The sequence below is a fragment of the Podarcis cretensis genome (assembly GCF_951804945.1).
Source record: "Podarcis cretensis genome assembly, chromosome: 1".
Classification (NCBI taxonomy): Eukaryota; Metazoa; Chordata; class Lepidosauria; order Squamata; family Lacertidae; genus Podarcis; species Podarcis cretensis.
This window is the reverse complement of record NC_137170.1, coordinates 101,403,437-101,431,102: the sequence shown is the minus strand read 5'-3', so window position 1 is coordinate 101,431,102 and position 27,666 is coordinate 101,403,437. Positions and strand designations below refer to the sequence as shown.

At 39.4% G+C, this 27,666-nt stretch overlaps 1 protein-coding gene across 3 annotated transcripts in view; it reads left to right on the top strand.

Moving 5' to 3' along the window:
* LRP1B (LDL receptor related protein 1B) overlaps positions 1 to 27,666 on the top strand; it is a 782,700-nt gene that overhangs the window by 555,710 nt on the left and 199,324 nt on the right. For all 3 annotated transcript variants that reach the window (XM_079992449.1, XM_079992450.1, XM_079992448.1), the window contains 7 exons: positions 2,185 to 2,404; positions 4,353 to 4,542; positions 9,162 to 9,284; positions 10,350 to 10,490; positions 16,250 to 16,375; positions 17,790 to 17,906; positions 27,536 to 27,616. In XM_079992449.1, the coding sequence (XP_079848575.1) occupies positions 2,185 to 2,404; positions 4,353 to 4,542; positions 9,162 to 9,284; positions 10,350 to 10,490; positions 16,250 to 16,375; positions 17,790 to 17,906; positions 27,536 to 27,616 (998 nt within the window). The remainder of the gene's footprint in view (positions 1 to 2,184; positions 2,405 to 4,352; positions 4,543 to 9,161; positions 9,285 to 10,349; positions 10,491 to 16,249; positions 16,376 to 17,789; positions 17,907 to 27,535; positions 27,617 to 27,666) is intronic.

Below are 27,666 nucleotides of genomic sequence, written 5' to 3'. Positions count from 1 at the left end.
GTAAAACAAAGAGGACTATTTTTAAGCAATGGCCTTTTAACAAGTCAAATAAATGTTTGCAAGTGCTATTGATTCATTGTAGTGTTGAGAAGAGCAAAGAGTATATTGATCTGGTTATTTACTTCAATTCAAGATAGCTGACATAAAGATTTCACTAAAGGTGCCTTCAGATGAGCACAAGCAGCTGAGTGCCTCCAGACTGTCACTGTTGGGGGGGGGAGGGGAGGAATTCAAGAGCATACCAGGAATTCAAGTTTGTGCAATTACAGTGGATGGAAGTGTTACATTATCCGTGCACAACAAATTCTCTCTTTTTTTAAAAAATAAGATTTGTTGCTATTAGGAAAGTAATGGGGGAAAGAGTGTGGAATGAATGATTAAATGGAGAAACACGTAAACATCCCACAAGCAAATCAGGATGAATGATCATTGTAATACAACTGACCCATAAACAAATCAGAATGGATGTTCAGTAGTCTGACCGTCAATCGCATAAGCTGTCTTTCAACATGCTTGGCATCAAACATACACACAGACACACAGCTGCATCAGAATTTATGAAACATGCATGTGGGACATGGCCTCAGTTCTGCAATAAGACCAAATAATATCTGGTGCCAATTTGTAATAGAATTCAGAAATCTAGACTGCTAAACTTTGCTTTTATCTGTACTGTCATCATGCTGTACAGCAGCAGCAACTTATTCCTTGATGAACTTGTCTTAGAATTCTGTAGGCACTGATATTTTCCCTGTCTATAAATAGTTAAAAACCTGTTGCTTTCCATGTGTATCTTTCTTAAGAGATAACTTTTTCTTTTTTCTTTTAACAAACCAAACCTTCAAGAGTCTTCCTCCAAAATATCATGTTGTGGGTCCTATCCTTCCAAACAGCTTTAAGGTTCTTGAGCCTTTGTGGGACCTGAACTTTAGACAGTTGCTTCATCTTCCACAGCACCCCTCCCTCCTTTCTATGATTTTGAGGCTTAATTTTGCCAAAATATTAAACTTAGTTGGATATAATTACAAAATACATCCCTATATGTTTTTAATAAGGTAAAGGTAAAGGTACCCCTGCCCGTACGGGCCAGTCTTGACAGAGTCTAGGGTTGTGCGCTCATCTCACTCTATAGGCCGGGAGCCAGCACTGTCCGCAGATACTTCCGGGTCACATGGCCAGCGTGACAAAGCTGCATCTGGCGAGCCAGCGCAGCACACGGAATGCCATTTACCTTCCCGCTGGTAAGCGGTACCTATTTATCTACTTGCACCCGGGGTGCTTTCAAACTGCTAGGTTGGCAGGCGCTGGGACCGAACGATGGGAGCGCACCCCGCCGCAGGGATTCGAACCGCCGACCATGCGATCGGCAAGTCCTAGGCGCTGAGGTTTTACCCACAGCGCCACCCGCGTCCCTATGTTTTTAATATCTTGTGCTAATTCAACCCCTCTTTTCAGTGGATTTACTTAGAGAACGACTTACAGGGTATAGGGTATCCTAAACATTTTATTTCAAAATACAGCCCTGTAAGTCATATCCAATACATTGAAACTGGACTTAAGTCAATGTATTTCAGTGGGTCTACTGTATCTCAATTGCATATCACCCATAGTGTAGAGTGTTTGCTCCTGATTATAACATAGTATTTTTTGTATAATAAAAAGGGAGATGATTCACAATCTTTTATGGAAACAAACAATTTTAATGGGAGTGCTGGGGAGTATTCCCGGTTGCAGAACTACTTTATACCTAGTCATTAAATTTCCACAAACTGGGAAAATGGTTAAATTAGTTTGTATTAGAAATACATATTCTCCAATCATCGCATAATTCTTTCCTTTATGATAAAGTCAGTTTGCCAGTTAAGAGAAAGAGATTTCCTAAGCCTAGTGTGATTATGTAAAGTTTGAAGCAGCTCATTAGCACAGCATCAACTTTCCATGTCAATCAATTCAGTTTTGTAATCATATAATTGATTATATTCTCTCAGGTCACATAGGAGTAGCTTTTCTCCCCCCGCCCCCCTTGGTGGATTACCTCTGTTACTCATTTATTGCTCTTGACAGGAAGAAAGAAAGCATTAAGAAGGCTTAAAGTAGAAACCCAGTGGAGCTACTGCATCTCTGTGGAAGGCATTCTGCAATTTGGTTCAAATAATAAATGGATGCTTATTTATCATTTCATAGCTGGATGTATTGGACAGACTGGGAAGAAGATGAAATAGACGATAGCGTGGGACGAATTGAGAAGGCATGGATGGATGGCTACCACCGACAGATTTTTGTTACATCAAGGATGTTGTGGCCAAATGGATTAACTCTGGACTATCAAAACAACATATTGTACTGGTGTGATGCCTATTATGATCACATTGAAAGAATATTTTTGAATGGAACTGATAGAAAGGTGAAAGAAATGTGATGCTGTGTTGCCCTCAAGCTTTCATTTCACTGAATTATTATTATTATTATTATTATTATTATTATTATTATTATTTTATTGTTAAAGTAATTCAACATTAATACACATACAAACATACATTTCATGCAACATACCTACATACATACAACATACCTACCACATACCTACACTCAATCCCACAGAATTATATTACAACTTTAAATTTTGGGTTTATTTATTTTTTCAATTACTTTCCTTCTAAGGCTGATCTATGTTCGGGGTGGGGAGGCGTTTCCAGCATAAGGATGACTGAGGTAGTTTAGCTGGCATCCTGCTGCAGGGTGCAGCCCATATGTTATTTATTTTCTTTAGAAGAAGCAGAAGACAAAGAGACTTTGTTATCTAATAATCCTGTGTTAATGTAGAGTTGTTTTCTGTACATGGTGATGCAGCACAAAGGTCCACATTAAAGCTAATGGAAGTGTTTTCTCTGACCATCTTAATTGGTTGGCACAGCCAACTACATAAATACTTTTTGTAGCACATGCTGCTTCTCTGACATTGACCTAGTAGAGTTCACACTTCCATTTTAGCTTACCGTATATAGTAGAGTCCATTGTTTTGAACCTAGAAGATAGTGTGGTTGTGTCTGCCTCTCCTAGAACCAGAGAACCATGTTTGCCACCTTGATCTCCTTGAAGGCAAAGTAGGATATGTAAAAATAAATGCATAACATTCTAAAAATACGCCTAAACCAGCGAGCCGTACACATAGGGTTAATGTAGTGATTATTCACCAATGTTTGTGCATTAGGCAGAATCACAGAACCATCAACAGTCAGACAAAACTGCTCCGGTATCCTAACATTTTTAATGTGAAGTGTGAACAATCCTGTCAGTGCTTGGCTCCTTGCATTTAATTTCTTCCCAGTTCTGTGAGTAGGATGAAGATTCCAGTTAATTACACAGACATTCTAGAGGACTTTCTGCAAAAGGGGAAAAAAACCTAAATTGTCTTTTGCTAAAGATTTCTGCAGCTTTCAGTCTGTTCCATCACCAGTGCAAAAAAAGTGTTTCCAGTTGATCAATGAGCACAATTTCTATCCTGATTGCACCCTCAGGTGAAACTGAGAATAAACAGAGAAGTCAGTACACCAATAACAATCTTAAGACAGCTAAATAGCTCTTTGGGGCTATTCCCTAGCTAAGAATGTTCTTAAGATTGTTTTAATTTTTATGGGGAATCTTCACACAAATGGTTAATGTAGCACAAAGGAACAATTCCTCCAATACACATTCAAAGCTAGTTAATATTACACACATCAATCCTTGTATTTATGACTATATGGTTATGTTATTTATTTAAAGCACGTATAAACTGCTTATTATTTTTTTAAAAAAAAATCCCTAAGTGGTTCACAACATTAAAAACCTTAAGCGATAACATTAAAACAAAGGTGCAACATAAAACCAGTAAAACAGTAGTATATAACTCCATTAAAAACACATTAAAACAGGAACAGAATATCAGGGAATTTATAAGACATCTGAAGAAACTGATGGTTGCCACTTCACATATAGTAGAAGGAATGGCATTCCAAAGTATGGGGTCAATACCAGGAAATGCCCTTTTTATCAATACCCTGTGACATTGTGTAAGACACAGTACCACAATGAGAATTTCCTGAGATGGTCTAAGGCATCTTTCAGGTCCGTGTGAGGCAGCTGGTATTTCAAGTAACATGGTCCTGGGTTGTTCAGGGGATTTGTGTGCTAACAACAAGACCTTGAACATGGCCTGTTTCTGACTAGCTTCTCTATGCTTGGACAAAATTGTTCAAATTCTGTCTCTGTCTTCCCCCCCCTCCCCTTGTCTGTTTTAAGGTGGAATTGTAAAGCTTTTTACTGGTGCAGTGATTTTTAACATCTCTTTAACTAACGTTGATTAATCGTAGGTGGTCTACAGTGGAAAAGAATTAAACCATCCATTTGGACTGTCACACCATAGGAATTATATTTTCTGGACAGATTATATGAATGGTTCTATTTTCCAACTGGATTTGATGACTAGAAACGTGACACTTCTAAGAAGTGAGAGATCACCTCTGTTTGGGCTTCAGATTTATGATCCCCAGAAGCAGCAAGGTACTGAGAACAATATTTTCTGTATTTACACTGAGCAGTGCTTTACCATTAATTACAGAAATGCTACCCTTTTACCACATTGCCTCAATCTTTGTCATTAATTTGTGAAACATTCCAGCAAACATTAGCTGCAACTAACTGCCATTAAAATAAATATGACTTAAGTTAGTCATAAATATGATGCATTGAAATAAATTGCAAATGATTTGCTGGATTATGTCTGTGGATTATGTAGTTGTTACTATTAACTATTTCTTCTATTATTAATCCAACAATTCATTGATCCAGTCAACTTAGTAAAGGTAAAGGTAAAGGAACCCCTGACCGTTAGGTCTAGTCACGGACAACTCTGGGGTTGCGGCGCTCATCTCGCTTTACTGGCCGAGGGAGCCGGCGTACAGCTTCCGGGTCATGTGGCCAGCATGACAAAGCCACTTCTGGCGAACCAGAGCAGCACATGGAAATGCCGTTTGCCTTCCCCTTGGAGCGGTACCTATTTATCTACTTGCACTTTGATGTGCTTTTGAACTGCTAGGTTGGCAGGAGCAGGGACCGAACAACAGGAGCTCACCCTGTTGCAGGAATTCGAACCGCTGACCTTCTGATCGGCAAGCCCTAGGCTCTGTGGTTTAACCCACAGCGCCACTCACGTCAACAAATATCATACATCAAACATCAGAGCTATTATTAACTGGAGGAGATACTCCATTAATTATAGATATTGAGATTTGTTAGGTTTTTTCTCTGACCTTCTCAAAAATATTATTGGATGTTGAACAAATCCTATAAACAATAGATGAGCGGGTCTTTCTCTCAATCCAGAGATGATTTCCTTATTTTGAGGAAGTAGACTCTGCATGGATTCTGCAACTGTGAGTTTGTCAAAATAAACAAACATCACAGAGAAGAGAGATATAGTGAAAGTCAGAGAGAGAGAAATGGAACTCAGGAACAGAAGGTAGACTGTGCTGTCTGCCCAGATTAAGCTCACAAAATTCAAGCATGGATATTAGGAATGGTACATCTGATCACCTGGAGATTGAGCAGGTTATCCTCATGCCATCTCTTCCTCCTTTCCCTTCAGTACCCCAAGGTCCAGATGCTTAATTTAGGATTGGGCATGGGAAGGTGAGGGAAGAGACAGCAGGTTTCCCCCAGATCCTGCTCAAATACAGCTGTAACACATGGCTAATAAGTATGGTAAATGTATTATTATTAGTAGTTATAATCCAAAATTTACAAGTCATAAACATCATTATATAATGTATGTATAAGTCCATAAACAAAAAATAGTCAACATAATGAATTGCTTTCAGGGAACACCATGACCCCAGATCCTGGCAGTGTGTGTTTTCCTGCTAGTGGACTACCATGTCTAGAATCCCTGGCAGCACACATCATTTCTGCAGTGGTCATGGCTTCTGAGACCTTTCCTGCCTTGTCCATGGCAGTAAAAGGTGCTCTGCTGCGTTTGGGGAGTGACTTTTGCTTCCATTGCAGCCCACCAATGCCAAGAGTGTTGGCCTTGTCTGGGAAGTTCACATCTCTCTGCCACCGGGTAGACTGGAGTGGGTACCCTAGCCAAAGCTCCCCCCAGGATGAAAGGTCCCAAAGTCATTGCCCTGGTCATTAAATGCCTATGAAATTTGAAGTACTGAGATTATTATATTATATTATATTATATTATATTATATTATATTATATTAGTAAGCATGCAAGATGTGAGTGCAAACAGCATATATCTGAAGCAGTTGATGCAGCAGCATCACTTAGCTGACCTCCTGTCACACTGACTTACTGGGAAGGCCAACATCTGTTTAAAACATTCTCTTTCTCTCTCTCTCTTGCAAAATATTGTTATTAGTTGCGGGCAGGGTAGGCTGTATATACCAAGACCCTGCTAATCCCTGGATCCAGCAAGTGTTAAAATATAAGTAATGGGCCATTAAGGGAACAAAGGATGTTTTGGAATACTTTTATGAATCTGAAAAAGTTTTTAGTTGCTGGACTCATTATAACTCTGTGCTGGTTAGTCTTTCAGCTTCGTGAAGCTGCTGTTAGTTAGTTAGTTATCAATTCATATACCATTCTGTAGCAAAAGATCCCAGGGGAGTGTACAACATTGAGAACACATTTAATGGAGCACAATAATAAAAAGCATAATAATAGTCAGTAGTATAATAAAATAATCATAATTTATTAGGTTTTATTGTTTATTTTATTTTATTTGGTCTTCATCTTTCTGGATTTCATTGTGTGTGTGTTATTTTTATTTTTTAACACAGAGAACATTTGTTCAGAAATCCACAAAATACATACATCCAAAAATAAATAATAAGACATTGTGGCAGTCCTGGAAGGGCCCTGGGTATGGGAAATAACCAGCTGCTTGAATATTGGTAGCTTGTGTTCCTTTATACTACCCAGAATGTGTGTGGCAGGGGAGATTTCTCACCTTTCAAGAGAGATTTCACCTCAGGCTCTCTTTTAGCTGTGCCACTAGCTAAAATTGTAATGTACAATTGTGATGTACAATTCTAGCTGGTCTCAAAGACACAGAGAAGCATCACATGGTAATTGATTTGCTATTTGGTAATGGTATAGGGATCTGTTTTGATGAAGAATAATAAAGTCTTCATGCACATTCAGTCTGGTTTCCACAGAATCCAAATTGATTCTTTCCATTTACTTTAATGGAAGTAGGATATAAGCCTATGTCGCTAGTTAAGCTTATATAAACTGCTTGTTAAAAATCCATCTACGGACTAATCAATAATCCCCACTTTTATATCTCCTCCAAGACTTGTAGCAGTAGTTACATGGCTCAATAAACCGAGTGTTGATTTGGATTTAAAATGTATGTATCCAACATTTCAGGTTCTAAACAATCACAACACAAACACACATAAATTTGATGCCACCTATGAACAGTCTTGAAAAATGGACCCTACATGCCTCTTGTCAGCTTACATTTACAAACCCATTTACAGCTTTTTAAGGCTGTACTGAGGATAACTTGAAGGATGTGTCACATATGAGTTATTTGTGTAACCATCCAAGTTTTATTTTACTTTAATGGGTTTTCTGGTTAACTAAAATGCAGTTGTGAAATACTTTTCCTTGTTAGTATTGTTGAATGAATCACTTTCAGGATCCCACACACACACACATAAACACGCATATACATATATATGTTGTCTTAATTAAATATAAGACAACATCTATGCTGTTTGCCTAAGAACTGTTATCTAGTTACTGATATTCTTTATGATTCTAAGGCCATGCAATAAAGTTTAATGCTATATGGAGCCTGTATTTCAACAGTGGTAGTCTATGATGCATGGAACAATCTAAGCCAGGTCTTATTGACACACAGCTTAAAAGCTGAATGGTATGACAGAGCTTATAAACACCTGAGGCCTCTCTAGTTGTGTGTTCTATGGTATTAATCAGAAAAGATTTTAAGTTTCAAAATGATGAAATGGTATTTCGGTCACATTCACTATCTGGTTAAGTAGGTGATGAAGATGTTCAAAATCCTCTGAGATGTCATGTTAGGCTTATTGAAAGTCCCTTGAAAGGCCTGAAATTGTTTGCCTCAAAAAGACTCTCCAATTTGCTTTAAATTTAGTTTTACGTGGAATTGGAGATGACCTAAGTTTGTGTAAATGTCTAAGGAATTTTTCTAGTTGTGGCAAAACCAACTGCAGTTCTTTCTTTCTCAGATGTTTCGCAAGAGCTAAAACCTTAACATCCACTTCCAATATAGCTTCAGGCAAAACTCAGCATTAACACTAGTCAATAATAATCAGTGCCCTCGTCTTATATTATTGTTCCGTAGCTTGACATGCATTTTTATTTTACAACTTTCAACTGACACCAGTTGCTTTCAGTACAACCCTATATATCTGTCTACTCAGATATAAGCCACATTGTGTTTGCTGTGTTTACTCCCAGGTAAGTGCTATAGGATTGTAACCTTAAGCTCCACTGTGCATTTTAAGACAATAAAAAAAACCAGTTCCAGTATTTCTGACCCACTTTTTTCAATATTCTGTCACTCTGCTGTAAGGGGGAAACTGAACCCAGAATGCTTGTCCTATATGGAATGGATGGTTGTAAGGAATTCCTCTTGGTGAAAATGAATTGAGTGTATGAGGGGAAAAGCTACTTTGATACCCCTGCCTGACCATCACTGACACAGGATACTACCAGAATATTTTCAATATATCAGTCCCTCCCTCCCTTGGCATGCCAATCTTCTCAAGCACCAGCATTTTGCCAGTTTTTAAATTGCCCAGTAAACTTAAATGCACAGCACCAGCACTGCGTCACATATGTTACCTCAGTTACGATAAAGCTGGAAGGGTGGCTTGAAAATGAAACAAATAAGTTCATTCTAATGTGTAGTGTTTCATTGTAGTCCTATATTTTTAAAAGTAAGAGATAAGACTGTGACCAAATTAGATCATGTTGTACCTGCTGTACCTGCAGGAAACCACATTGATCAAAGCAGTGTGTCTGCTAGATAAAGGCAATTTTCTTCATGGTCTCTGTATATTATACTCTTATAACATGTTGTTTATTTGTCATTAAGGTTGCTTTTTTTATTATTTCAGGCGACAACGCGTGCCGTGTTAACAATGGAGGCTGCAGCACTCTCTGTTTAGCTGTTCCCGGAGGCAGAGTGTGTGCTTGCGCTGATAACCAGCATTTGGAGGGAAACAGTACAAGATGCACAAGTACGATCTTCCTAGAGAGTATCTGAGTTTATACTAATGTTGCAGGGAGAAAAAACGAAGCCTGTGAATGTCTGTAAAACTGCAAATGTCTAACTGTAGGGGACTATGCTTTTTCACCAGCAGAACAGAAAAGCACAGAGGGTTTTTTTACTGAACACAGTGTTCTGTATTCTAAGGATTTCCCTTCAAAGCTTGGGGCTTTAAAGGTAGTCTTGGGGTTGTTTTAAACCTAGGCTGAAATGACTCCCCCCCCTTACATTTTCAGCTTGAAGGCTGCATTACCTTCTGGGCAACCTTTTGAGGTGGGTCAGAGGTAGAAGTGGGCAGAGTAAGAAATATAAATGTTGCCCTTGTAGGCAAACATACACACATAGACGGTGTGAATCAGGGCTGGTGACAGGTGTGTCCTGAGAAGAGGGAATATGGCTAGGGAGAGGTATGTCTTGAAGAGAGTCCCAAGGGCTGGATGGAGAGGCTCAGAGGGACACATCCAGCTCCTGGACCTGAGGCTCCCCATCCCTGCTTTAGCACTTAAGGAAATTTTGTTGTTTAGTCATTTAGTCGTGTCTGACTCTTCGTGACCCCATGGACCAGAGCACGCTAGGCACTCCTGTCTTCCACTGCCTCCCGCAGTTTGGTCAAACCCATGCTGGTAGCTTCGAGAACACCGTCCAACCATCTCGTCCTCTTTTGTCCCCTTCTCCTTGTGCACTCCATCTTTCCCAACATCAGGGTCTTTTCCAGGGAATCTTCTCTTCTCATGAGGTGGCAAAAGTATTGGAGTCTCAGTTTCACGATCTGTCCTAAATGGGGTGCTGTTATTACAGTGAAGGTTTGCACTACAGTGATGCAGGAACATCCTAAACCATTGGTTAATATTGGAGTGGGAGCCAATAAGTAGGCTGAGTCCTAAGCCCTTTTTTGCTCTTACAGAAAACTCCAGATAGGATTGTCATTTTATGAATATGTAATAATGAGAGCTGAAGGTTATGAAGTAGAAAGAACAATTAATGTTTGTGTGTGGGCAGCTAACACTGCATATTCTTTATACATTTGTACCCTTAGTTAATTCTGGAGAAGTGCTACCCAAGTTATGCAAACCTGGAGAGTTTCAATGCCAGAACAGGCGCTGTATCCAAGACCGCTGGCGCTGTGATGGGGATGATGATTGCCTTGATGGCTCTGATGAGCATTCAGAGATTTGCTGTACGTATCAGTGCAAAGTGTGGTCTGTGCTTTTCTCATTAAAAAAATATGTAATGAGAGTGTTAATCTATGCAAATATGTAAGTGTCTGAGGGGAATGGAAATGAAGCTGCCATAGCTGACTAATCATTTAGATATATTTATATATATCATTCATTTTTTTCTTGGTCTGCATTTGTAGGGAATAGGAACTCTAAAGCATACTGGGAGGACCCTGCTTCGTAACACTGATCATGCTAATGATCCTCACACCCTCTAATGTGTCTGCTTTTGTTCCTCCTGTGCTACTGCCCCTTGCCCTTGCATGGTGGTTGGGCCAGGAGGTAAACTCTTCTGGAAAAACTGAGGGAAATCAATTTAAATGCCCAGAAGCCAGAATTACTGTGCAGAAGGTTGCTAAACACTTCATTGCTTCTTGGCAATGGTATCTTGAAGAGTGTCCAAGAAAACAGACATAAGTTTGGAACAAGATGCTGTACAGCTTTTGCTGCCTCGATATATTGTAAAGGAGACATATGGGAACTGAAATGCAGGCAAAAGTGTGATGTCTTAAATGTTTGCCACTACTTTACTACTAAAAGCCATTGTAAGGATGAGAAATGCTTATTGTGACTGGAGGCAACAGCATGTCAGCAATAATTTGCAGCATCCCTATTTCTATGCAAATCTTAAAATGCTTCTCAAATGTTCTAGTTTATATTGTTGTTATCATTCTTATAGTTATATAACTTTTATTACTTGACCTTCACCCTAAGGTCCCAGAGTAGGTTGCAACAATTTAAATACATCATCGAAAACAACGTTTGGAACTTCTGATTACAAAAAATAATCATAAAGGATATGGTGGATCCTGAAAATACATATTGCAGGTGTCAAAGACCACATGCACTGAGTGGTGCAATCCCATGCCATTATGGGTAAGGCCTATCATGTGGGCATCTGGTCCACATGCATGTAAGCAGAAACATGGGTGGGGCCATTTGGGTGAGGAAGACTCAACGCAATTGGGTCTACCTCCACCCGGTTGTTTAAAATGTCCCAGGACATGGTCTGAGGGCCCATGATGCAGCTATATTTCAAAAGCTAAATAAAGATTAGACCTGATCAGTGTCTGTATGGAAGAGACTGTCTTGGAACGCCATATACTCTAGCTTGAGATCCATGATGGAAGAAAAATGAAATAGAAATGTACTAAAATAAATAAATTCACACATACCATGAGGGGATTGTGCCAAGGAGAAGTTGTTTCCATATCTTGAGGAAAGAGTTACGTTCCTCTGGGAGAGAACAGGGTCATAGACTGCAGCATGGCAATTTGTCATAGGCAGGAACGCTGGAGGAATTCTGTCTTTGCAGATTCCAGAACAAAGTAGTCTGATCTTTTGGGAGTGAAGTGCAGATCGGAACTGTATTACCCATCACCATTCACAGTTCCATGTGCCCCAATGCAATTCTCAGCTCCAAAATTCATCAAAATGTTTTAAAAATCTGTATTTTGATATAAAATGTAGATTTTTGTTGTGAATATTTCCTGAATGTGCAGAGATGAGTGAGCATATGAGAAAATGACCCGTAATCAAAGGACCCGACTGCTATCGCCTTAGGGAAGTGTGATCAGTATGGTATCATTTTTAAAAAGATAAAGGCCTATATTGGGAGCTATTTATGTGCCTTTTCAGGTTTGAAAAATGCATACATGCTTAAATAATTCTTGTTTCTTTCTTTTGAACAGATGAATTTTTTAACACGTTTTTGATCTCTGTAAAAGACATACTTCTAGGCACATATTCTTGCTGTCTGTTCAAGTTGCTCATTTTAAAAATAGCACTTTATAACTTTTCACACTTCTTTAGCAGTGTTTTTCTCTCCTGATGACAAACATTCAATCATTATCTGTAAATTACTATTTGAATGTGCACTTGCATGCAATTGTTTGGACCAGTAACGGCAAACTTTGCATATAGTAAGGGCACGGCTAAGAGTGCTCAAAGAATAAAGCTTCTGAAGTTCTGATATTAACGGGGCTGAATTGATCCACATATCTCAGTCTGATGTGTGGCTCAAAATATAGTCATCCTTCAGATGTCACACACTTCAATTTTGCGATGATGTTCTTGACTCAAAAAAGTATTAAAATGAATCTTAAAATTCATAGTAGGCATAAAAATACATTTAGAAATGTGCATTTTGAGAGAGAAAATGTGTTTAGAAATACATATTTTGTATGCCTTTGTAAACATTTTCAAATATATGTATCTAAATGCCAATTTTTGCTTCTTTTTTAAAATCGAAGATTGATGCAGAAATGAGACTGCATTGACATACAATGAAACAAATGCAAAAGTGATTCAAAACTATCTATCCCTTAACCATTGCCAAAGAAGCCCTCAGTATGATCTAAGACTAGAGCAGTGCTTTTGGACACTGTGTGATAGAGAGTTTCTGTTTCAAAGTTAGATTTTATGTCTTTGTTCCTTTGCTTTTCACCATCTCCATCCGTGGCTTTTATCTGTTCCCATACTAGTTTTACACTAAGATAAAAGTGAAAATCCAATCTTCTGTTTCTCCTGCTACCAAAAGCCTGATTCTGAGGGCACTTTGCTACTACAGACCAATAATATGTAATACTGCAACCCGTTGATGTCCATATCTATAGATAAGGCAATAATAATAAATTGGCATTTTATGTTGTATTATTAAATCACCAGGTTTTTGGACTAACAGCTTGAGGCTCTCTTCTCTCTTTCTGTAGTCTTTGGTTCTATCCCTCGTTTTCTGCTCATGGAATAGTAATAATAAGCAATGGCTGTGAATACTACTGGCTTCTTGGCCCCTGCACAATCAGAGTACAGTAACTGTATGATGTTAACAAGTATTTGATAAGTACAGGAACTGCACAGACCTTTTTTCTTTTTAATAACACTGGTCACTTTTTTGTAGTGAGAACTGAAATTACAGTTCTACTGTTAGTTGTTGTTGGCACAACATAAAAGCTTTATATCCAATTTTAATCAGTTTTAGTTCTTGACTAATTTCATGCTTAGCACAAGGTACATTTTTATATGCTGCACATTTTTCCCCTGTCCAATAAAGCTTCCCTTTTATCATTTTGGAAGGGTTGCTGAACTGTAGGTGGTTTTTATGACCTCAGAGCCTTAGACTTTCATCTTAAGCTGTTGTGTTTCATAGGCAAGATTACTACCATTTCTTATCTATATTTATTCCATAGCCCGCTATTGGAAGTGTTGTCTGTGCAAAATCATAGCAATAGGCTTGCAAATACAAAGCCCTTCAGATCATCATTTTGAATTATTCAAAATGTGAGAATTCAAAATGAAACTGGTAGGAAGTGTCAATAAAAGCACAGGGCATGATCCAAGCATAAATTAAACACTTCATTTGATTTCAGCAAGAGAGATGCTCTGAGAAATAGTTGGCTCTCATTTAAATATACACAGTGATTAGATGTGGTGGCATATCAATAAACCAGGCGTACAAAGCAAACTACCTTGTGCCCATAACCTAATGGGTCAATTGATTTCCACATCATGTTACGCAGGACCTTGACATAATTTCAGCAGCATAAAAACATAGTCGGATACAACAGCAAACTGTCTCTAGAACAAACCTATGAACAATGAAGCTCATATCCTAAACTTGCTTAATAATAATAATAATAGCAGCAGCAGCAGCGTTAACAATACACAGTCTACCTGTCTGGGCATAATATAGAGAATTTATAGTAAAATTTCATTTGGTACCACATACATAGTTGGGTCAAAGACAGCAAAAGTAATAAGCGTTCGTTATTGCTTAAAATGCTCTGTTTGTTAGTGTTATAAGTGGATACTACACATACTTAAATGACTCCAAAAGAATACAGCTGTAGTATAAATAGACAAAGCATGAAAAACTAGTTAAGGGCTTTTGGGATTTAAGCATAAGGAACATAGTAGGTTGGTATTAAGTCAGCTCTGGCTCCCTGTGTGTCTTGTTATGGAAGTTTAATCCTTCAGTGTGAAACATTATGCCTTTATAAGCTTCCTTGACATCCTTCAACTTTTATTGTTCTTGGTTTGAACTGTAAGATCCCTTGTTTTATTGGTTAATAGGCATTGCCCTCAACTACATTAATTTTATATGTATGGATAGATAATTATTGTGAAGACATGTAGTAATAAGTTATGGCATTATAAAATATGTAATAAATATGGAAGAACATACTGAATGGGCATCATAAGCAACATTTCATGCTCATTAACTTTACGGTGGTGGTTTTGTTTGTTTTTTTGTAACCAAAGCTGACTAGAGAACTTCATGTTAAGCTTTGCACATTTGCATTTTTGAGTAACAGCAGTGCAATTAATAGCAATTTTAGAGATTAATTCAGTACTAAGTAGACCCAAACATAAACTGACCACTCCTACTGCCCCAAACACATATCAACAACAAACAAGTAAAATACTATTCCTCCAAACAGTAGCTTTGTGATGGTCTCTGAGAAAATTAAATAAGCAGATAGAGAAATAAATAAATAAACATATAGCACTGTTTTTCAGGTTTTGCAGTATTGGGTAGAAACCTTCTCACCTAAAAGAGCCACAATTGTGTGCTCAAAGCGCAAACAATATTAAAGTGCATATCACTTCAAATGAAGTGAAATCATCCCATTTCATTGCCCATGAATCATGAAATAGTTCTGTTAAGCCTTAAATAGTGCTTAAAAGTTAGCAGTGTGCAGCAGCAGCCATTAATTACTTTGTTTCTGGTTCTGGTGAATGTTGAGGGTTGTAGTTCTGTTCATGAATCCTAGCCCTGATTTTCTGGTACCCATCCCTCGTAAAACCTTATCCCAATTTCTGTCTTAATTGTCTTTAGAAGTGTGTGTGTGTGTGTGTGTGTGTGTGTAAGTTATGCTTCTTTAAATCCAAATGTTGAATATTCTGTTGTAATGTTTACCAGTGTCCAGATCAACAAAACAGAATGGAGTGGGGGAAATCTTTATTAGGGTTTCCTCTGTTAGGGTTTGTATCCTCCAAATACACTTCATCTGCTGCTGCCTTGTTTTCTGACATGTAGGTACCTTCACCTGTTTAAAACATTTTTGTTTAGGCAGCATTATCGAGACATATAGAAATTGCATATGTTTTATCTCTTTTTAGCTATTGTTCACTTTCATCATATTTTGAATGTTGCTAAATACCTGGTATTTATTAAATATTTTAATGTTTTTGTTTTTGTAAACAGCCTTAGACAATCAAGAGGTATATACGTTTTGTTAAATTAATTAATTAATTAAAAATATTTGAGGGATGATTTAGTTTCTGACCTTTGTACATTAAAATTGTTGCTTCCAATTCTGTAGATTTATTTGTTTATAAGGGAAATCTCAATCCTTAATTCTTATTTTAGAATTATGAATTATTTTATTTTTGCAACTGAAACGTTAGGATCCTTGAGTAAAGAAATGTATGTAGTCTAAAAATGTGAAGACTGCAATACTATACACATATACCTGGAAAACAGCCCCATTGAACTAATTTTGGGGATTTTTTTTTTATTTAACAAAGGTAAAACAACGGCTTACAATCATTTAACTTGATGGGACTTGGTTCTGGGTAGACATGTATAGCATTACACTATATGCCGCTCACCCTTTTTGCATCAAATGCGATGTAATATAAGCCATATGATCAGTGTTTCAGCAGTACTGTGTCTGGTTACGTACTTAAGATAAAATGTAGTATTTCTTTCTCCCAGTCAATCACAGCTGTCTTGACAATCAGTTTAAGTGCCACAATAACCGTTGCATCCCCAAGAGGTGGCTTTGTGATGGAGCAAATGATTGTGGCAGTGGTGAAGATGAATCAAATGAAACTTGTGCAGGTAAAAAGGAGGGAGGGAAGCCACAACTTTCTTCCTGAGGTGACTAAGTTTTATCTTAATCCTACATTGAATAAATTCTCTGGGCGGAAAATTGCGCTGAACCAAACTCTTACTGATTATCTGATTACTGCAGATTTAAATGAATTGAGATTTTGATGGCAGTAAGTTTGGAATGCCAATGACATTTTACTTATTATTTGTGCCTGGCTGTTCCAAAGTGATTTGGCAGTTAATCTATCCATATGGCTTTACTTGACCATCAGAGCATTATGCTGTTTTGAAAGTAGAAACTTGTCTCTCTTAAACATTTTGTTGGAGTTGAAATTAAGCAGGATGCACTGACAGACAGCATGTAAGGTTATTTTTCATCCTGCATCCTGCAATTATAATTATTTATGTATTTATATATACCAGCATCCCCCCATTTACATATATTCACATGCAACCATGCATACATGCAGCTCTCTGGGGGGACAGACCTGGAGGGAGAGACCTCAGCAAAGCCTCACTGTGCCTCTGGCTCATGAGGAGACCCTCCACAGACCCCCCCCCCAAAGGGGACATCATATTTCCTTGTGATCCAGAGGCATGGCAGGGCTTTGCTTAGGCTCCCAGCTAACAGGTGATGAATGAGAAAGAGGCTGCTGCTGCGCTTTCCCATGCATCAGCTGTTAGTCAGAAAGCCCTGCTACATCTCCAGCTTACGTGAGCCAGAGGGGGAACCAGGCTTGGTTGACCAGCTCAGCTGACACATAGCATAGAAGCTTCCCTGCGCATCAGCTGTGCAAATCCACTGCCTCTCCAGCTTGCGTGAGCCGGAGGGTCAGCGGGGCTCCCTTTAGCAGCACAGCTGCCAAGCAGGAAAGCTTCTTTGCCACTCATCTGTGGAGCTTTGTTGAGCTGACAGGCGACTCTCCATTTTGAGTGATTTCACTGATGCACATGAGAGTTCAGAACATAAATAGGCATTTAATGTAGCCATACTTGAATTATCTTTGAAGTATCTTTGAATATTGTGTTGGTTTTTTTTACATTATTTATATTATTATTTTTAATCCTGTGTGTGTGTTGTGATTATTGTGAGGTTTTTTGTTTTATTTCTCATCCTTTTTTCTCTTCCTAAGGCCATATCATGAATATCAGGAAGCTTTTTCCCTTTAAAAAAAAAGTTAAATATGTTTTAAGAGGTTTATTTGCTTTAATTTTGACAGTGGTTTTTGACAGCTTGCTAAAATAAGTTTGCATTAGAAGCTCAATGGCTTAATTAAAGTATGATGCTACTATAAAAGTATGGTTGTGCATGAAATTGATATATAGTAAGTACGTATGATTCAACTAGACTATAGTTGAGCTATATTGTAGTCAAGCGAAATAATTAATACTTTATTATTTTGATGCCAATTTCTCTCTCAAGCAAGAACATGTCAAGCTGACCAGTTTTCTTGTGGTAACGGACGATGCATTCCAAGTTCATGGCTTTGTGATCGGGAAGATGACTGTGGTGATGGATCGGATGAAATGGCATCTTGTGGTGAGTTAATTAATAGCCTTTTTGGAAATAAGACATATGTTATGGCTTCCCATTTGTTGCCCAAACCTTCCTTTTCATGAAAAAGGATGCACAAAACAGTTCCCTTTGTCATCTGAAAAGTCTTCCACGCGTCCTGTATAAAGTATGCGATATTTCAGTGATGGGAAGATATCTGCATGTTGTTGTTTTCACTATTCTTTGCTGATTTGGTAATGCTATTGGGAATTCAGCAGGAAACAGTTTGGGATGAAATACATATTTTGACAGAAAGCAGGCACACCAACTCCTTCGGGCGGAAGGGTCTCCCTGCATACTTCCCCCTCCCCCAGCCTTACATTGATTTCCATCCATAGGGGTTAATGCATTGTCTCACCTCTTTACCCCTCTCATGACCAATGTCACAGAATAAATTCCTTCCATATATTACAGTGGTTCTGAGCCAGTACCACAGTAGCAGAACTGAAGGAGCTGCTGTGCCATTGCTGGCACGTATGTTGGGTGTGAATGTCTGTGTGAGGGGAGGGAGGTTTGCCTTTATGTTTCTCCTGGGTTCTTATCATCTGTTCTGTTCACAGAGTTCAAGAGCCATCCTATGAATGTAAAGATGCTTCAGATAAATAATGTTTACCCAGAAGGAAATGAGTCAAAAGGGACATGCTCCCCAGAGTGCTTAGTATTTCAGCTTGAAACAGAAAGGCATTAGTCCAATAATGAATGTCTGGTGATCAATGTTTAATACTGTAGCATGACTTCCCCTGATTAAACAAGACAAAAATGCACCCTCTCTCCCCAAAAACTCCACATTATGCATAGAGGTCATTGCAGAGAGATCACTAATGATTTTATCAAATGGAGGCTTTTCCCTTTCTTTCATTATGCTGGCAAGGTTACAAGTTTCATTAGCACTTTATTCCATCACTTTCAATGAAAAATGATGAGTTCTTTTGAACATGTGAAAAACAGCCCTACCTTTATTCTGACAAACTGCACTTCTCAGAAGCAGTAAAAAAATAAATAAAGAGCATTGCGCACACATGATATGAATATTTTTTACATTCACATTTATAGTGTGTGGTAAATAGTTTCAACCACTAATTTGTACTGATAAAACCTGGGCAGGGATTAATAGAGGAAGTAAAAAATTAAACCGATATATATACAAATCAAGCAGTAAGTCTTTTTAGAATTACATTAAAGTTGCTCTATGTTTCCCTGTGGGGACTGCCTTGGGTTTTTTTTATTGATTTGCTAGCAGCTCTGGTAACCTCTACAGGTGAAGAGTATGGTAAAGAAAAAAAAAGGACTTTATTTACTTTTACTATAAGCTGTTGTGCTGTTGTTCTGCACAGAGCCAGTGTGGTGTAGTGGTTAAGAGCGGTAGTCTCATAATCTGGGGAACCGGGTTCGCGTCTCCGCTCCTCCACATGCAGCTGCTGGGTGACCTTGGGATAGTCACACTTCTCTGAAGTCTCTCAGCCCCACTCACCTCACAGAGTGTTTGTTGTGGGGGAGGAAGGGAAAGGAGAATGTTAGCCTCTTTGAGACTCCTTTGGGTAGTGATAAAGCGGGATATCAAATCCAAACTCTTCTCCTTCTTCTTCTTCACAGGAGTCTCTTCTATGGGTCACCACAGAAAGCCGGACAGAGACTTGAGATAGGCTCTTTCCTATGTATGCCTCTGAAAGTCCTTTGCTGAGGCAGCACTGTCATTTAGACAACTGGTGTGCATTGGTTGACTCCTAAACACCTTTTGGGCATTTTGAGGCTAACCTGTGATCTCTACCATAGATAATAGATAATAGATAATAGATGATAATAGATAATAATAGATAATAATAGATAATAGATAATAGATAGATTATATAGATATAGATATAGATATAGATATAGATATAGATATAGATATAGATATAGATGATATAGATATAGATATAGATGATATAGATATAGATATAGATGATATAGATATAGATGATATAGATATAGATATAGATATAGATATAGATATAGATATAGATATAGATGATATAGATATAGATATAGATATAGATATAGATATAGATGATATAGATATAGATGCATCAATAAACCCTACTGAGGCTGCTATACTACTATTCAAGATTAAGTAGCTTTTCACCAACGTTGAATTACTTCCTTTCTCTGAATGCAATTATAGACCTATCAAGCATAGATTAAGCTCAACAGGCTTTGTATGTTGCTGGCAAGCTTGAGTCCCCAAGGCTGCAAAATTATGTACATTTCCTTGCAGTCAGCCCAAGCCAAGATGTGTTTCAGCCTGAGACATTATAGCAAATGCTGCATCTTTCCCAGAGTGGCTGGGGAAACTCAGCCAGATGGGCATGGTATAATAATAATAATAATAATAATAATAATAGCCAAGATGTTGAGTATCTATGGCTGCCAACTTATACTGGCATTTCAGACAAAACAGAAGTCACAAGGAAACAAAATGTAATTCAATAATAACAAATAACTCACAATTTGCTGTTCTTTCATGACACTCCACATCAGCTTCCTGAGGTAGCTGCTTCACTATGCCCAGCAGTTGGATAAGACCGAGCTGGAAGTAAGTGTCACAGAGCATAGAACTTGAGGCCTGGGGTCCTATATGACCCTCTAGACCTCTCATTCCAGCCCTCTGGATTCTCCCTGGGCTCACCCTCTCCTCAGGCCACACCACTTTCCCTGTGCCACAGTCTACACTGGCCCTGCACCATGCCCTCATGAAGACATTTTGTCTTGCTGAGATTTGTTCTTGGACTATGATAATTCATCTTGCTTGTTTGGAGAGGGATGCACAGATATATGTCCATGTAGAAATCTCTGGACTTTGTGTGGGTAGAATGCAGCCTACAGTGCAGAAGGGAAGAGTCACATCCATAGCATTGCCAACCTTCTCCTCAACACACTTGGGCTTTGGACTGACACACCACTGCCACTTGACCCCTGGAAGGTTGTCCCTGAGGGACTGCTATCTAGGATGACTTTTTCTGAATAAAACACATAGGACTGCACTACCAAGTTAGTGGGGAACTTCATGTGAGTCCAGCTCCCTTTGCTCTCCCTGAGTTGCTTCCAAACTGATTTGTGATTTTCATCCTATCTCCTATAATTTCTGTTTCCCTTTTATGTCATGACTTTCAGATTGTAAACCTGAAAGGTGTGAGGACTGCCTTGTTTTTTTTATTGATTTGCTAGCAGCTCTGGTAACCTCTACAGGTGAAGAGTGTGGTAAAAAAAATAACAAAATAAAAGGTTAAATAAATAATGCTGCTTTCTTGGACCATCACAGCAATCTATTTCCCCCCACCCCATGCCCTCACACTTTATTTAGGACTTTATTTGTTTATTTTTATGATAAATGCACTCACTGTTCTGCTGCTCAACTTGTTAGAATCCTCGTCTGTCATCTTTCCTTCTTCTCAGTCCTCTCTTCCTTTGTCCTCTCCTTCTTCTACGACATACACAATAGAGACTGTTTTTGCTGCTGGCGTAAAACTAGTGGCTTTTTGTTTGGTGGTGGTGGTTGTTGTTTAAAAAGGTACCTTGACAGTATGCATAGAAATTTATCATAAGTAAACTTTATATACACTTTGTTTACTGTGCATACAAGTTAGAATTGTTAGCATGATGATTAAAATCAGTTAAAATCTTTAACAAAATGCATTAAAATGTGTGCACATTAATTTCTTGGCAGCTGTGGTAAATGACACTGCTGTATAAGTAATATATAATAATAATATTGTAATAATATTATGCATATCAGATAATAACTCTGTCAAAAGATCTTGAGGTGCTTTATTCAGGTACTGCAAAATGCTTGATTTGAAAAATTCACTTGGGTGAACATATAATAAATAGTGTATTTTTATCCCTAATATTGTTACATCTATAGACACATTTTCATTCCTGCGGTAAGATACCTATAAACCTCAATTCAAGATATGTGAATGATATAACTTGATTCAACCTCCACAAAGGCCTTACATAGAGAGGGGCTGTAGCTATAGTTGAGCGCATGCTTTTTGCATGAAAGGCCCGAGGTTTGATCCCCACGTTAGACTGGGGGAAGAAAAGCTCTTCAAAAGCCTGGGGAGCCACTTCCAGACAGAGCAGGCTAGAAAGACCAATTGTCTGAGGCAGCTTCCTGTGTACGAATTTAAAGGAAGGTAGATGTTTGAGAAGAATATGTCCTGGTGTGAACATTCTTGATCTGAGCATACCACTGGGAGAAATGTGCATGTTTAGTGATTTCACAACAATTCTATATATGATAGCCACCACAACAACAGTTTTTCAGGGCACAGCAATGGTTTGAGGTCAAGTATCCCTTAGTTTTTATGTTATACCTTACCACTTTGTTCTTTGAATATTCAAAGCACTGCACATATATCCAGTAGCAGCTTGTCCAGTGGGGTGGAACCACAACAAATAGCCGTCTGGCAAGGCAGTAGTGGGACTGTATGGCTGCTCAAGTGGAAGTGCCATATTTGCTCCATTGGGGCATGTGTGCAGCCCTGACCTTGCCACTGCCTCACTTTTCCCAATAGCAGCAGCATTGCTGCAGCTGGAATGCTATTACTGCAGCTGCAGCCCAGCCGGCGAGACATTCCTGCACACATTATCACATTCATCATTACAACAACTCTGCAAAGAAGGCCAGTGCTGTTGTTGACACTGAATAAGATGGGCCAAGGCCAAGGGAATATGGTTTGCTGTGGTTGTCCATTCAATGTATGGATGATACGGGTTTTGAACCAGGCATCTCCTGCTTTCTAGCTTCAGCCATCTAAGCAAACTAAGATGGCTGAAGCCCCACAATGCAGACCTGCAGGTTCTCTGCTGCCTTTGGTATCAGCTGAAATCATGCAAGTTCTCACCGAAAATTGTGGAAGTGGCAGAGCAGGTGGAGAAGCAGCAGTGACAACAGGTATGGCAGTGGTGGGAGCAGCAAGGCAGGGAAGGGGATGTGCCGCCCCTGCAACTTAGGCACAACTTTACATCAAGTTGTATGTAAAAGTTAGCTATATTATAGGTAAGGTGGGGGAGAAAAATTTGCCTGTGATGCTTTCTCGAAAACAAGCTGTCAGAGCTGCCCAAGGTCCCAGCTCACAAAGGACCAACGCCAGTTCTTGCTATATACAAAAGTCTTTATTAAGGTTCAGTTTCCATTTCAAAGCCGCGGCGTGCAGCTCTACGTCTCAACCCTAGACCGCTGAAGCTCCATCTGAATCTCCTCCCCCTCGACACCAATTCAAGACCCTAGCCTTGCTCCACCTCCTCCTTTGCTCCTTTCTCCTCTGGGTCCTCCTGCCCGCTGGGGTGTCGCCCTTTCTGGACTCTTCTGATGCTGATTCCCCAGATTCTTCCCCCTGTTTCCGGCGTGCTTTAGGACCTGGCTCCCAATCCGACCTCCCTGCTGTCCCGCGCTCCTGTACATTTGAAATTGGCGCGCGCGCCCAGCCGGCAACCTTCCTCCTGACCGTTACACTGCTCCTGTCACTGCTTCCCCCTTCGGGGGGGTTGGCTGGGTCTGACTTCCCCTCCGTTCCCTCACTCAGCGATAGGGGCGTGGTCAGCCCTGCCTCATCTTCTCTCCCCACTGGAGGGGAAGCCGGCCCTGACGCATGGGACTCTTCCCCCCCGCTACGCCCTGGTGGGGAAGCTGGTCCCGATCTCCAGCTGCTGCTTTGGGAGTCGCCGCTGGCCCCTTGCTTCTGGCGCGTCCTTCCCGGGACCCCCCTTGCCCTGGCCATCGGTGCCCCCTTCTGGGAATCTTCCGAATCGCTGGAGAAGCTCATGGAATCTCTCGGCCCACTGTCATACTCCCCTACGCTGCCCTCGGATTGTTCCCCTTCGCTCTCCGCTCTCTCTCTCCCCTGTGCCTCTGCTCCTGAACCCCTGACACAAGCATTTTTAGTTTGTTGTTGTTGTTGTTTAGTCGTTTAGTCGTGTCCGACTCTTCGTGACCCCATGGACCAGAGAACGCCAGGCACTCCTGTCCTCCACTGCCCCCCGCAGCTTGGTCAGACTCATGCTGGTAACCTCGAAAACACTATCCAACCATCTCGTCCTCTGTCGCCCCCTTCTCCTCGTGCCCTCCATCTTTCCCAACATCAGGGTCTTCTCCAGGGAGTCTTCTCTTCTCATGAGGTGGCCAAAGTACTGGAGCCTCAGCTTCACAATCTGTCCTTCCAGTGAGCACTCAGGGCTGATTTCCTTCAGAATGGAGAGGTTTGATCTTCTTGCAGTCCATGGGACTCTCAAGAGTCTCCTCCAGCACCATAATTCAAAAGCATCAATTCTTCGGCGATCAGCCTTCTTTATGGTCCAGCTCTCACTTCCATACATCACTACTGGGAAAACCATAGCTTTAACTATACGGACCTTTGTTGGCAAGGTGATGTCTCTACTTCTCAAGATGCTGTCTAGGCCTGTCATTGCCCTTCTCCCAAGAAGCAGGCGTCTTTTAATTTCATGGCTGCTGTCACCATCTGCAGTGATCATGGAGCCCAAGAAAGTAAAATCTCTCACTGCCTCCATTTCTTCCCCTTCTATTTGCCAGGAGGTGATGGGACCAGTAGCCATGATCTTCGTTTTTTTGATGTTGAGCTTCAGACCATATTTTGCACTCTCCTCTTTCACCCTCAATAAAAGGTTCTTTAATTCCTCCTCACTTTCTGCCATCAAGGTTGTGTCATCTGCATATCTGAGGTTGTCGATATTTCTTCCGGCAATCTTAATTCCGGCTAGGGATTCATCCAGCCCAGCCTTTCGCATGATGAATTCTGCATATAAGTTAAATAAGCAGGGAGACAAAATGCAGCCTTGTCGTACTCCTTTCCCAATTTTGAACCAGTCAGTTGTTCCATATCCAGTTCTAACTGTAGCTTCTTGTCCCACATAGAGATTTCTCAGGAGACAGATGAGGTGATCAGGCCCTCCCATTTCTTTAAGAACTTGCCATAGTTTGCCATGGTTGACACAGTCAAAGGCTTTTGCATAGTCAATGAAGCAGAAGTAAATGTCTTTCTGGAACTCTCTAGCTTTCTCCATAATCCAGCGCATGTTTGCAATTTGGTCTCTGGTTCCTCTGCCTCTTCTAAATCCAGCTTGCACATCTGGGAGTTCTCGGTCCACATACTGCTTGAGCCTTCCTTGTAGAATTTTAAGCATAACCTTGCTAGCGTGAGAAATTAGTGCAATTGTGCGATAGTTGGAGCATTCTTTGGCACTGCCCTTCTTTGGGATTGGGATGTAGACTGATCTTCTCCAATCTTCTGGCCACTGCTGAGTTTTCCAAACTTGCTGGCATATTGAGTGTAGCACCTTAACAGCATCATCTTTTAAAATTTTAAATAGTTCAGCTGGAATACCATCACTTCCACTGGCCTTGTTATTTGCAGTGCTTTCTAAGGCCCATTTGACTTCACTCTCCAGGATGTCTGGCTCAGGACATTTTTAGTTTAAGTTTGGCTAAATATGAAACCAGTTTTTTATCTTTAACACCCGTATACAAAGGATGACCAAGACATCCTTAGTATCTTGATCTTAAATTAGATAATATGAAAAAGAGCCATGTGCTAATTCTGCTTACCATAAACACATTAGAATATTGCGTGAGTTTTTCAACAGACCTTCAATGAGTTTCAAGAATAATTGACACTGAGCACTTGTTCACTCAGCATTTCCTTTTTCAATTAAAGCTAAGTTAACAAAGGATATACTGCTCATATTGTCCTGTACCTTTGTAGTCTGCTTTTCTGAGATGCTGATTTCGCCATACTATCCTTGTATTGAGCCCTGTGGAGCATAGGATTTAAAGCAATATTCTTCTGCATACTGTTGGGTATTGTAATAGCAGAACTGCCTTTAGCTGAGACCTCACAAGCTTCCTCCCCCTCCTCCTCCATGTTGTGTATGAGAAATAATGCTGAAAGGTTTTGTTTTTTCTAAGAAAGTGCAAGCTAATAGACATTCAAATTAAATTTTCCTTAGACATATGAACAACATTATCTCTTTCACACACAAAAATCCTCATTTAGTTAACAAACATTTCACTGGTTAATCCAAATCACTTAGATATTTATAGAATATACATCAATATCAAAATGTTACAATATAAGCCATATAAATTCAAAGCTATGAAAGTAGCTGCACAAGGCAACGAAAACAGAGGTACATTGATCTCTATCAACATCACCAGCAATTCTTATAGCATGCACAAATTATTATATCACAACTGTTAGGCAAGCAACAGTCTTCTTGTTAGGGTAGTTTTCAGCTCAATGTTCTCAGTTGTGTTGGTTTTCATTTGAAGCCAAGTTTGAAATAAAGAAAGCTGTCATATCAATTCGGATTTAGGCGTCATCTATTTGCTTGATAAAATTGTTAAGGAGAGCTAGTGTAACAAAATACAGTGGTACCTTGGGTTACATACGCTTCAGGTTACATACCCTTCAGGTTACAGTCTCCGCTAACCCAGAAATAGTGCTTCAGGTTAAGAACTTTGCTTCAGGATAAGAACAGAAATCAGGCTCCTGCGGCGCAGCGGCAGCAGGAGGCCCCATTAGCTAAAGTGGTGCTTCAGGTTAAGAACAGTTTCAGGTTAAGAACGGACCTCCAGAACGAATTAAGTACGTAACCAGAGGTACCACTGTATGTTTACTTTTTGGGTGGGTGCTTCTCTAGCGTTACACTGTGTGTTGATTCTGCTTTAGCCATAATATATTCCAACCTTGTCTGCAGAAGCAAGATATGCTATGTATAATGCAGTAAAGGTGAATACAGTGTCTTACATTGATTCACCTTTGTCCTGTCTCTATCTAGCTTCCAACTTGCATTGAAATCTTCTCAGCTGGAATAATAATGCTTTAGCAAATATGTTCAATAGTTCCATAAATAAATGCTAGTACAGTAAATAATTTTTTTAAAGGACTCCGAGAAAAAATACCAAACATGTGACTTCTGTATAAACATCTCTCAGGGTGTATACACAAGTTGGGAGCTAATTTAATTTATGTTCTGACATAAATCAGGTATGACTATCAGAAGAGCTGGTCATAATCCTAGTGTGTTTAATACATTCAGATGTCTTTGGTGGCAGGAAATATGTGGGGACTGTCCATAAATGTTTTATTTTATAGGTTTATCTGTGTACTAAACACTAAGGCTGCTAACCCTGATGGCTATGTTAAATCTCCACTGTTGGACACAGTTTGCTTCTGAATACCAATTGCTAGAAACCTCAGGGTAGAGTGTGGTATATATTTATATACCACAATATCATCAAAAGAAAAAAGAAATTTACAGCAATTATACATAAAACATACAATTAAAAACATATTAAAATGTTAAAGACAAATATCAATAAACCATTATGGAAAGATGTATTCTTCATTGCCTGTGTAGGCCTGGTGGAATGGAAGCATTTTCAGAAGGCATTTAAAAGATGGCACAGATTTATAGATATACATTATTTTCTCGTGAATCAGTCATCAAAATTACTAATGTAATAACACTTTTATTTTCCATCCCTGCGTTGGTGAAGGAAGAGTCAAACTGGTATATTCATTTTGTCATTTCATGTTAAACTTTTCTCTTTACAGAGTTCCCTACTTGTGACCCATTAGCTCATTTTATATGCAAAAATGGAAGATGCATTAGTAGCAAGTGGCAGTGTGATGCTGGTAAGAACCAATAATTCAGTTTTTTTTACCATATGTATGTTTTTAACTTA